This window comes from Ambystoma mexicanum, chromosome 1p (assembly GCF_040938575.1).
Source record: "Ambystoma mexicanum isolate Mex_15411 chromosome 1p, UKY_AmexF1_1, whole genome shotgun sequence".
Classification (NCBI taxonomy): Eukaryota; Metazoa; Chordata; class Amphibia; order Caudata; family Ambystomatidae; genus Ambystoma; species Ambystoma mexicanum.
Window position 1 is genome coordinate 1,148,617,980 of NC_090921.1, and position 12,252 is coordinate 1,148,630,231.

Here is a 12,252-nt window from a genome sequence, read left to right on the forward strand (position 1 = left end):
AACGTCAATTTCACTTTACTGCTCTTGGAAACAGTAGTTTATCCAAGAGAAGGTATTTAAACCTTTGGGAAATCTGAAAGACTTCCCTGTGCCACTGCATTGAAGGTGCTTTGTGACACAATGTAAAAGATGATATCTATGGAGTTTGTCAGACTCCACAACCAAAAGAAACCGAGTTCAAATCACATTAAAAATACATGAGAGTGGGAAAAAGGGTCTCACTCTCTCCAGGTTAAAAATGCAGGTCCTCAAAATCCAGCAAAATTGCTGGGGGTCTCTAAGGTAGAGAGGAATTAGCACATTTCTGAGAATTCTCCCTAACATTATTTCTTGCTGCGCGTGGCTGTTTGTGTTTTTCTGTTAAAATGCAAATAAAAAGACATTTTGAAAAAAGAAAAAGGAGGTATAGTGCAAAAGTGAACTCCAGACTATAAAGAAATATGGAAGAAAAAGATCTGCTGTACCCAGTCCGCCTTGGACACATCACACAAGTAACCACAAATTTACCAGGACACAAGGTTTTCCTATTGCAAGGCGATGTGTGTAGTTTAAAATAAACAGAATTCAACAATGGGAGGCAGAAGGCTAGCTGCACTGATGGCCATAAGGGCAGTGGCTCCAAAACAGATGCGCTTAGAAAGAAAGGCTAGGTAAAAAGGCTTTGCCTACAAAAGTCAGGACAGGTTTAAAACAGTAAAATGTTGGGGGTTCCATAAATGTTTTTGACGGGCAAGCAGCAAAGAAAATCTTTCCTAACACAGACACCTAAACAACCTTGCGCAAAGAAGCTGAAATGGAGTTTAGAAGATTGAAGATGTAATAAATAAGGCCGCTCAGAGGATCCATTCAAAATGAAATGACGATCCATTTCTGAAAATTGTCTCTTGAAGACAGTTTAGTTCATTAAGCCTTGAACTATTAGCATACACAAAAAGACCCCAGAATTGGTTGTCTCCAAGACTACTACACTTAAAAATGAAAAATATTGGCAGGCTTACACATTTTCTGCTTCAAAGGTTTTTTCCAGGATAGGGATAGTGGGGTAGGTGTCAACAGTGAAGAGATGGCTGCCAGAGTCACATGGTTTGCAGTTTAACAGCAATAAACAGTTCTGTACCCATGTATAATATCAAATGACCTGATGCGGATTACCTGCTGACGTAACAAATCATTGTCCATCTGCAGACGATCTGCTTCTTTGAACGTCTCTTGCATGCGTTGGTTTGTCTGTCGCAGATCTCGGATGTAATCACAAGCCTTAGAGAGGATGCCACCTTTACTCTAAGACAGAATACACCAGTGTCACAGTTCAGCAAGTTAAACCTACAACACCAATACGTTTCAGTGGACACTTTCTTCTCTGTGCAATACATACAACCTGTCATTAATGCAAGAATAACAATTTTCAAAATGTGTTCTATATAGAAATCTATGGCCTTTGAATATATGGCCTTCGACTGTCAGGACTGAACTTCCACAGGAAGTCTACAAAGCAGGAAGTGGAACACTGCACTACCTGGGATAAGACTTGGAAAAGCCAACCCAGTTAGCAAGGTTATTCACAACCCCAATTGAGTAAAACCACTCTCCTATGTAGGGCTAACCAAGCAGAAAAAGTGAACTAAGGAGGCACTGTAGTGTAGTACAGTTAGCATTTCGCAGAACTGATAAGGAAAAGACCCACACAGGTAAGTTACACAAATAACAATCATGTATTAAAATATTACATTATGGCACACTTAATAGTTCAAGGTAAGTAAAAATACTTAAATACACATATATATATATATATATACACACAACAGTTAAAGTAGGAGTGTAAATGTGTTTTTCAATCAAATTATTAAGATGTTCTTAGAGGAGTTTTCATATTGTGTGTCATTTGTTACAAACTGTCGATATACAATATTTAGGTGAAACTGTTATTGAATTTTTATTGTATGCTCATTTTTGTTGCCGTTGATTATTGGTTGCTTATTCTTGGTTGTCTGCCGACTGATATTTTATGCTTTTTTTGGGATGTCGGTCGGTTGATTTGTCTGTTGCAGGGGACTTTTTGAGCTTTTATATATTTGTCTATGTCATGATTCTGACTTAGTCGAAACACTTGCACTTTTCTCTCGATGAGGGCTATGCGTCACTTTAGTGGCCTTTCATTTATAACATTTTTCGTTTATGCATTTACTCATCATGTGGCTTGTAATTTTGATATTGAATCAATTTTGAATGGTTTAGCGGCTTACGGCATTAGCACTTTATTATGCTGCTTCTAGGCACTTGCACTTTATGCATCATGATCATTATGTGACATCTCAAGTGACCCTCTATTATATGGTTTGAGGTTGGGATATTTAATCAATTTGACAGTTTGTAGATGCACTTTGCATTGGAGCTTCATGCTCATCTGCATTTATGCACTACCACTTTATAATGCAAAGTTTGCACAGAGTCTTGCCCCATATTTGTTGGCAAGAGTATTTGTATGAATTCAACATCGATTATTTTTATCCACATGTATCGGCATTTTGTTAGGTCTCCTTGATATTCTGTCTCGAATTATATTAGACTATGACATTTTGTTTTCTATTACTGCCAGCATTGGTGTTTGAGTATAATTTGTACAATGCTGTATCTATATAATTTGTTGACATTCCTGAATGCACTGTGCACTTTATTGGTCGACTTTGGATACATGTGTGGCCCGTAATTAGCAAACTGCACTTTACTGGTCTTCTGTTGAACACATGCATGGACCATTATTTCTTAGTTTTTCAATTTCGCGTTTCAACATGGTCATTGAACATTGAATCATATCCCATAATAAACACAAATATATTCAATATGCACGTTGAACACGTTTTGACAAATGCACCCACTTTGGGCGACATGTATACTGATTGTGAATACGGCAGGCATTTTGCTGGTTTTGTTTTACCATGTGATTATGTTACAAGATGTCTGCCGCTGGTGTCATCTATTCTCATAGTGAGTGGTACAAGGAATTGACATAATGAAAGGACTATTAGTCATTTAAGCTCCTTGTCTGTTTTGCCCTGTCTGAACAAGCGCTATGTAAAGCGAGAAACACGTCAAAACCGGCCTATCCTGCTGGTGGCCCTGCCTCTGCTGAATGTCGTTTTGTTTTTTTAATACTAATAAACTTGATTGTCAACTGACTTCAGGTTTTTTTTCTTTATTGATGTGTGTCCTTTTTGACATTTTCACGACTGGAGTGCAGGTTTCACCACTTCGGCAGTTCTTCCTTTCTGTGCGATATATATGGGATACATTACTCACCGTAATCGGATTTCTGATGCTTGTATCTTCTTAGATTCACATGCTGTGCACAAATGGCGACATCTAGTGGAAGCTGCAGAGTATTACAGTTGTTTTCGAAAAGTGACATTGACAGGGCGTGCCAGTAATACTATCCCTAGTGTGACGTCCACTGTACCCCTGGTCGTTCACGCGTCGATGTCCGTTAGGCAAAGTTTGTATGCAGTACCCTCTAGGAACACTACAAACAACTGACTACAGGTATAAGAAACCCAACCTTATAAGATTGTACTACACCTTTTTTTTAGCGTATTGAGCAGCCAGGCTTATCTCAAGAGGGGTCAATGTGAGCTGTAGGGGAGTTACAGATTCACAGGGACAAGTATCCAAATAAACTCTTACAATCAAGGTTTCTTGAATAAACTATTTATCAGTTAAAATAAGCCTTCTTCAGAAGGGAGCAATATAATAGTAACATGCAAATACACTCCAATACTGTACACAGTTTCTAAATCAGTAAAGACCCTTTTGGGATGGCCCACAGACACAAACTACACCCTCAGGTGACTTCAATAGCTAGGGTGCTGGGGACATTAATTTCTTACTGTTTGCATTTAGAGTACTGTTATAAGTTGGTAAAAGGAAACGATTATTAGAACAAGAAGAGACCACACATTCTTAAGCAGGCAAAAACCTTTGGATCCCCTAAGGAAAGTCATTCAGTATAATAGGCTAAGCCAAAGTCAATGGGCAAAAGTCTTACATATGATGAAGCACTTCTGGTAGGTAAGTAGAACAGTCTTTGCACAATGTTTTAGAAGTCTTTGAAGAAAAGAAGAATCAAATGTAGGGCCACAAGCCGTTAGACTTGTGAGTGGTAGAAGATGCAAGCAACTCTACAGCAAGAGGTAAGTTCTCTCAGACTTTGTACAGTACCTTTGAATTGAATAAAAAGTGCAGCAGATGACTTCTGTTCCTGTGCAGCTCTGCAGATCTCACTGTTCCTGGGCCTCAGTCGTGGGGACAAGAGGGAGGACTTCTGGGGACTCCTGCACTGCAATGAGATGGTCAACGATCGCAACCGGCAATCTTCAAACAGTGGCAGTTTAGTGTTTCAGCTCCTCGCGTCTACCACAAATCGCAACACTGCAGTTCCAGGCTGTCGATATGGGCTTTCCTTGCTTCTGGGGTCCCGCACTCTGTTGAGGGGACTCAGGCTTGGTCAGGCCTGCTTCCTGGCAGTCCGAAGGATCTTCCTGGAGCTCTAGGCCATCTTAAAAGAAACACGCACAATCTGGTGTTCCTCTCCCTGGTTATACGGTTTCCAGCAGCAACTCTGTAAAAATTCAACCAGCTCCGAGAAGGATGTCCAGGTGGCTTACTTTGGAGTGGATTGGTCCCACCAACTCAAGGGGAGAAGTCGTCCTTGCAGGCACAGCAGCAGGGCTTCGCCGGGCAAACCGACGGTCCAGGAGTTGCAGCAGGCGTCCTCTTCAAGTTCTTCTTCGGTTCCTTTGTCGAGTGGTCGACTGCCTTCCAAGCCTCGCCTTTTATTCAGTTCTCTTCCATTCATTCCAGCCTAGCTGTCAGTCACCCAGCAGGGTGGCTGTCCTTGCCGGAGAGTCAGCCAGCCAATCACTACAGAGTGCATTTGGGTCTCCTAGGAGACTAAGCACAAGGAGTTTCGGGCAGCTCTCTCACTTCCTGCTACCCCAGACACCCTGGAGCCAGAGGCGGCCTTCACTTGTGAATCCCGCCAAAGGCAAAGCGAACAATGGGACCAAACCTGGTTTAGCGCGGAGAGTAAATCTCAAGAAGGACCTTTCCACAAAGAAATGGTGAAAAAAGAAGACCGTGACCATTTTGACAAAAATGGCACCCTTGGGTGCTTTACTGCAGCTGCGAACGCAGCCCGCAGTAAATGCACACCACGGTAGTTAAAACAAATTTGATTCTAATGCAGCAGGCGCGTCACGCTCATGCCCCAAAGTAAAGTTCTAACGCAACTCAAAACTTCAAGGTCCATATGCAATTTAAGTGTGACATATTTCGCCAATCTCTTTATTCATGTAGGGATCTAGCCCTTATACTTGGCTAAGAAGAATACAATTGTTTAATGGCTTTACAGCACCTAATCTGACAACGCGCAATATTATATATTTTGGATAAACCCGTTTATGGTAAGAGCACCACAAGGAAGATTAACTTCTAGAATTGGACTTAACATAGATGACTGCCTTGAAAATGACAAAAGTTGAAACACGTGTCGGCCGACATCTTACATGAAGATAAGGGTGGTGAAATATCTCACATTTAATTTGCCTATGGACCTTGAATTTTTGAGTTGCTTTAGAAGAACAAGTTACTTTCTTACCTGGTAACGTTCTTTCGATGGGATGGTCTGACGACGTATTCCATATCTATGACAGGTAATGTCCACAGCTTTGCTGCTTCGGAAAATCTTTGGCGTCTGAGTCCTGCGTCGATGAGCCGTCCCCGAGGACCTCCTCCGACAGCCGACGTCACCCGATGTGATAAGTAGGACGCACGACGCCCATAGCCTCAGTTATAGTTTTTTCCCAGAACGTGTGCCACCAGATTTCTGCCAGTCAGACACACAAGGCCTTGCGGAACGCAAGCTGCAATCGCAAAAGAAATTCTGCAGCGGGGAAGGCAGGGAGGGAGCGATATGGAATACGTCGTCGGACCATCCCATCGAAAGAACGTTACCAGGTAAGAAAGTAACTTGTTCTTCGAGGGGATTGGGATCTCCGACGTATTCCATATCTATGACAGACTCCCAAAGCAGTACCAAGCAAGGAGGTGGGAAAGAATTTAGAATACAAATTTAGCATGCCCAATCATATTGCTGAATAGAATACTGCCTTGCCAAAGGCCAGATCTTGCCCTCTGATGGAATCCAGGGAATAGTGACGTACAAAAGTATGCACTGAAGCCCAGGTGGCTGCATCACAGATGTGACGAATAGGAACTCCCCTCTGCAGGGCAGTAGACGCAGCCACTCCTCTGGTAGAATGGGCCCGCAAGCCAGCCGGAGGGTCCTTACCTCGCCAAGCGGTAACACTCGGAGATAGCTAAAATAATCCAAAGAGACAAAGTCTGTTTCGTCACAGCTTGTCCCAAACGCTTTCCAGCGTAACCAATGAAAAGTTGATCGTCCACTCTGACCCGGGACATGCGTGAGATATAAAAGCTCAACGCTCTCCTAGTATCAAGCCTATGGAGCCTCTCCTCTTCCTTACCAGGATGTGGAGGAGGATAGAACGCCGGAAGAACAACCTTCTGGCTCAAATGAAATTCTGAAACCACCTTCAGAAGAAAAGAAGGACGAACTCTAAGGACAACCCTGTCCTTGTGAAATACAGTGAAGGGTGGCTTAACTGAAAGTGCCTGTAACTCACTCACTCTGCGAGCGGAAGTAACCGCAACCAAAAACAGTTTTCAGAGTCAACAGCCTCAAAGGGCAAGAATGTAAAAGCTCAAACGGAGCACCCGTAAGAAACTTAACAAGGTTCAAATCCCAACCTGGCACCAAAAAAGGTGACGGAGGGAACACATTAGTGAGCCCTTTCAAAAACTGCGAAATTAAAGGAATCTTAAAATAGGAACACTCTTCAGACGAGCGCTTAAATATGGACAGCGCCGCCAGGTAACCTTTAATGGTCCCCACTTGCAGGCTCCTGTGGGCCAAAGAAAGCAAAAAAGACAAAACCATTGGGAATGTTGCATTCAAAAGGATCCACATTCTGAACTTTGCACCAGTCGCAGAACTTTCTCCAACGGCAACGGTACAGAGACTTTGTTGCCGGCCGCCTGGCCGAGAGCAACACCTCCATCACGTCTTCAGGGAGGTCCCAATCCTTATACCTCAACCTTTCAGAAGCCAAGCGTGAAGATTGAGGGATCTGACCTCTGGATGGAGAACCTGACCCCCCCTCCCGTGAGAGCAGATCGTCTCGGTAGGGAAGACGACGTGGAGGGCAGATGGACAAGTCTAGACGGTCCGGGTACCACGTCCTCCAGGCCCACGCCAGAGCAATGAGGATCATCCGGGAACCGAACCTCCGCAACACTTGCGGGATGGCGGGGACTGGAGGAAACGCGTACAGCAGTGGGAATGACCACTCCACCACGGACGCGTCTCCTAAGGCTTCTTTTGGAGTAAATTCCTGCGAGCAAAACCTTTTGCACTTCCGGTTAACACTGGAGGCGAAGAGATCCACTTGAGGGGTCCCCCAAAGGGTGAAGATCTCCAGGAGAATCTCCCGAGCCAGCTCCCACTCGTGAGAGATCGAACTCTGCCTGCTCAGAGCGTCCGCCGTCTCGTTGTCGTCTCCGGCCAGATGAACACCTGAGATCGAAACTTCCTGCTGGATGGCCCAGAATTCGAGCTGCATCGCCTCCCTGCACAGCGGAAGCGACTCTACCCCCCCCCCCCTTTTTGTTGAGGTAGTGCATGGCCACCGTGTTGTCCGTTAGGATCAGGACACTCTTTCCGCGCACAGTCGGCAGAAAAGCCTTCAGGGCTAGCCTGACGGCCCTCAGCTCCAACAGATTAATATGGAGTCTGGACTCCGACGGAGACCAACGACCGCTGACTGTCAACTCGATGGCATGAGCTCCCCATCCCGTGAGGGATGCGTCCGTCACGATCGTCACCTCCGGCCAGGGCAGCCAAAATGGGGCGCCTTTCATCAGATTGCCCTCGACGGCCCACCACAGAAGGTCCCGGGCAACCGAGGGCGGCACCTGAACAGGGTCCGACAGCCTGCCGGAGGGCTGAGACCACTGGAGCTTAAGTGCCTACTGCAAAGATCTCATCCGCAGGCGAGCCTATGGCACCAGAAGAATGCAGGATGCCATGAGGCCGAGCAACCTCAAGAACTCGAACGCTGGGAGCGTCTGGGCATGCTGAAACTTGTGCACCATCTGCTGAATGTGAAGAGCCCTCACCTGAGGAGGAAAACACTGCCCCAGGGACGTGTCGAGCACTGCTCCGATGTACTGGAGCTGTTGCGTTTGTGTCAAATGGGACTTCTTTAAATTGAGGGAGAAGCCCAGCCTGTGAAGGGAGTGGCAGGTGACGGACAGATGATCCAGGACTTGCTCGGGAGAGCTCGCCCTGATCAACCAATCGTCCAAGTAGGGGTAGACGTGAATCCCCCCTTTCCTGAGATGCGCTACCACCACCACCATGAGCTTGGTGAAAACCCTCAGGGCGGAGGTCAATCCGAACGGCAGGACCCGAAACTGAAAGTGCGAGTCACCAACCGCAAACCTCAGGTACTTCTTGTACTTGGGATGGATCGGCACATGAAAGTAAGCGTCCTTGAGGTCGAGAGACACAAACCAGTCCTGAAGTTGAAGGGCCTGGAGGACTTGAGAAAGAGTCACCCTCTTGAACTTGTCCTTCCTGAGGAGTTTGTTCAAACCACGCAAGTCCATGATGGGTCTCAATCCCCCGTCTTTCTTTGAAATCAAAAAATAAGGGGAATACCATCCCTTGTTCCTCTCCGCTACAGGCACCAGTTCTATGGCGCCTTTCTCCAGCAGGGACTGAATTTTCTGCGGAAGGAGCAGATCCAGACAATTCAAAGAGAGATTCCCTGGTGGATTGTCGTGAGGCCTCTGCCGGAAAGGAAGACAGTAACCGTGGACGATGATCTCCAGAACCCACACATCTGAAGTAATGGCACACCACTCTACAAGATGCTGCGCCAGCCTTCCCCCAACTGGCGAACCATGGGACATGGCCTCATGACTGAGCTGAAGCAGCAGTGCCTGAAGGCAAAGAGGCAACTGCCCGAGCGGCCTTGGCACCTCGAGTACCCTGTTTTCCACCTCTGGCACTCCTACGGTGGCCCCTTTGACTTGCAGCTCCTCTCGATTTACTTAAGCATGAGTAATACCAAAAGGAACCTCCCCTCCATTGCTGTCCCCTAGGACGAAAAGGCGGAGGTTGGCGAACTGCAGCGCTCAATGACACTGCTGCAGCTTTTGAGGTCTGCAGCCTCTCAAGGCTCTCGTCAGCCTTGCTGCCAAAAAGATGTTCACCATCAAAGGGCATGTTGAGGAGCCGGCTTGCACATCAGGAGCAAACCCTGACTTCCGCAACCACGCAAACCTGTGTATTACGGTGCTCGCCGCCATGGACCGGCTGACAATCCGCCATGTCCAGACCCGACTGAACAGACTCAGACATAGCATCCTTGCCATCCTGTACAATAGCAAGAAAACCATCCCGTTCCTCCCCTTCGGGAATATGTTCAGCCGCCAATGAAATACAGTTCCACAGAGTGTGCATGAAACGTGACAAGGCACACACTGAGTTGGCTGCCTGTAAAGCCATACACCCTGAAGAAAACACTTTCTTCGCCCAGCCATCAAAACGCTTGTTGTCCCCATCAGGAAGGATGGTAGGGTACGACGCCTGCTTTACTGGGGCCGTAGCCACCTGCACCACCAAATTCTCTGGAGTGGGGTGCGTGGTCAAGTAACAGGGGTCGCTACTGACTGGGCGGTATTTTCGCGGCAAAGATTTGCTCACTGCCGGGAGACTCTCCGGGGCAGTCCAAGCCGCTGCCACCCTTCTTTGCAAAGCCATATGGAAAGGCAGTACCGGGTCAGTTGGAGGACCTTGGTCAAGGATGTCCGTCAGGTCATCCTGCAGAAAATCCACAGGTGGCGCAGACCAACCCAAGTATTCCGTGGCCCTCAACATAAGACGCCGGTACAAGGACTCGGCATGGGTGCCAGGCTCAGGCCTACAGAACTCCACCTACGGAGGTGTCCAGACCACTGGCGTTGTGCAGTGACTGACACAGGTCTTCAATCTGGCTATGACCAGACAAAATCTCAGGCACCTCCTCATGCACCATACCTTCCTCAGACCCTTCAGAAATATAATCCAGAGGTTGGAAGGAGGGCACAGAAAAAGGGACAGACATTTTTTGCCTTGGCCAGAGCCTTTCTGGGGGGTTCCACCGTGCCACAGGGTACCTCCGACAAAGCAGCCTCGAAAGGCATCGACGTCTAGCGTGGCACCGACAACTTCAACGGCATCAACACAGTTCGAGGGCAGAGCCCCGAGCATGTCCGTCGACAGCCTGGGCGCCGATGGCATTGACGGCTTCCTCGGAGGCAGAGCCTCGAGACAGTCCCTCGACGACCTCGGCGTCGATGTCTTCCTCTAAGACTTCACAGGCTCTGACTGTCTCAAAGGCGTCGAGGACCGGGACCTGGAACGGGCATGCCTAGAGCGACCAGCCTTGTCCGACTGGGACCTCGAAGGCGCCTGGTGGTCGCGACGACCGCTCGAGCCCGGAGGCGTACGAGTGCCGTCTCTAGCACACTCACGGCCAGCATCATTCGACGGCGCAGACGGAACGGAGCCCTGCGACTGAAAAATCACCATCATCTCCTGCCGGAACGAATCCTATTCCGCAGGAGTGGAATGCTTGTTAGGACAAGCAACCCGTCGACGGGCGGAGTCCTCGGATGAGGACGGGGAAGACGACCTGTGACGGCACTTCCGTGAGTGCCTCGAAGAGGCAGAGGAATGGTGCGACCGACTCTTGTTCTGAAACCCCCCCGGACTCAGAATGACGATGCAGAGAGTCGCCCCTCGGAAGTCCAGTGGATCGCGACTTCCAGGGCTTGGCCACCTTACCCACCGACAGCTTCTTCTTACGCTCCCGCAAGGCCTTCGATGTAAGCGACTGGCAGTCAACACAGTCATCCGTCTCGTGGTCCTCCCTGAGGCACCAGAGGCAAGCGTTGTGCGTGTCCGTCAACAACATCTTGGACCCGAAAACCCGACACATCTTAAAACTCGACCGTGGGGTGGAAGAAGCCGAAGACATCATTGTATACACAAACGAACAGGTTCGAAGAACCAAAGAACAGGATTCAGTAGAACCGAGGCACGCCGAGATCTCCGAAGCGAACACGTTCGCGGAAAAAACAGAACTGAGGCTACGGGCGTCGTGCGTCCTACTTATAACATCCGGTGACGTCGGTTCCACGGAGGCCCTCTAGGACAGCGGCCCTCATTACGACCCTTGCGGAATACGAAAAACGATGGCGGAAATGTAATACCGCCATCGAATACCGCCCCTTGCGATTATGACCCGTCACCGTAAAGTACGATGCGATTAGCGACACCGTAATGAACGCCAACGCTAACTGCACCAAGTACACGCACGCGCGCCGTGCAAAACCGCAATATCCGCCATGGCGCAACGGTACGCGAATGCTGACCCCAGCGGACATTCATCTAACGCCATCAAGCATGGCGGAAAGTACCATTCCGCCATGGCGAGAACTACGGCATCGCGAACCAACCGTAATGGCCCTACTGAGTGCCTGTACTCCACTCCCTGGCCACATTGCACAACTTCTCGTAGGCGCAATGCAGTCACACCATGCAACCAGTGAAATGTACAAGTCACCCATGCATGCCAACGAACAAATGCATGCAGGGGCCCCAAGTGCCCTGTGAGTGGCCATCCCCAATTGGCAACACACCATTGCCGTACTGATGCAGCACAGGCATCTGAAGGTGCAAGTACATCAAAATGAACTGAAAATTCCATGACACAAAACAACAACAGTCCCCCATCGCTTGCCACCAGTGTAAACCAACAGTCAAAGCAGTAACCTGAGGGAGACTGCACCAGCCCTGTACACATGGCAGTAGTCAAACCAACCATCAGCATAAGCACGTACCACACAACTGTACCCAGAAGCCGGAACCCAATGCAGAACACCTCACAATACATCGCGCCACAAATCGGAATATGCCACATTACTAGCAAAGAATAACGCTACACGGTTAATATCTGAATATAAATTTAATGCACATCAAAATCACCAAGCCCATACAGCCATTTGAGCATAAACTCACAAATGATCAGCATTACTGTGGGCTGCATCCGCAATAAATGACCAGCTACC

At 47.9% G+C, this 12,252-nt stretch overlaps 1 protein-coding gene across 2 annotated transcripts in view; it reads right to left on the bottom strand.

Moving 5' to 3' along the window:
* The window catches only part of USF2 (upstream transcription factor 2, c-fos interacting), a 411,291-nt gene that overhangs the window by 31,907 nt on the left and 367,132 nt on the right, over nt 1-12,252 (bottom strand). For both annotated transcript variants that reach the window (XM_069604824.1, XM_069604823.1), the window contains exon 9: nt 1,153-1,281. In XM_069604824.1, coding sequence (XP_069460925.1) covers nt 1,153-1,281 — 129 coding nt within the window. The remainder of the gene's footprint in view (nt 1-1,152; nt 1,282-12,252) is intronic.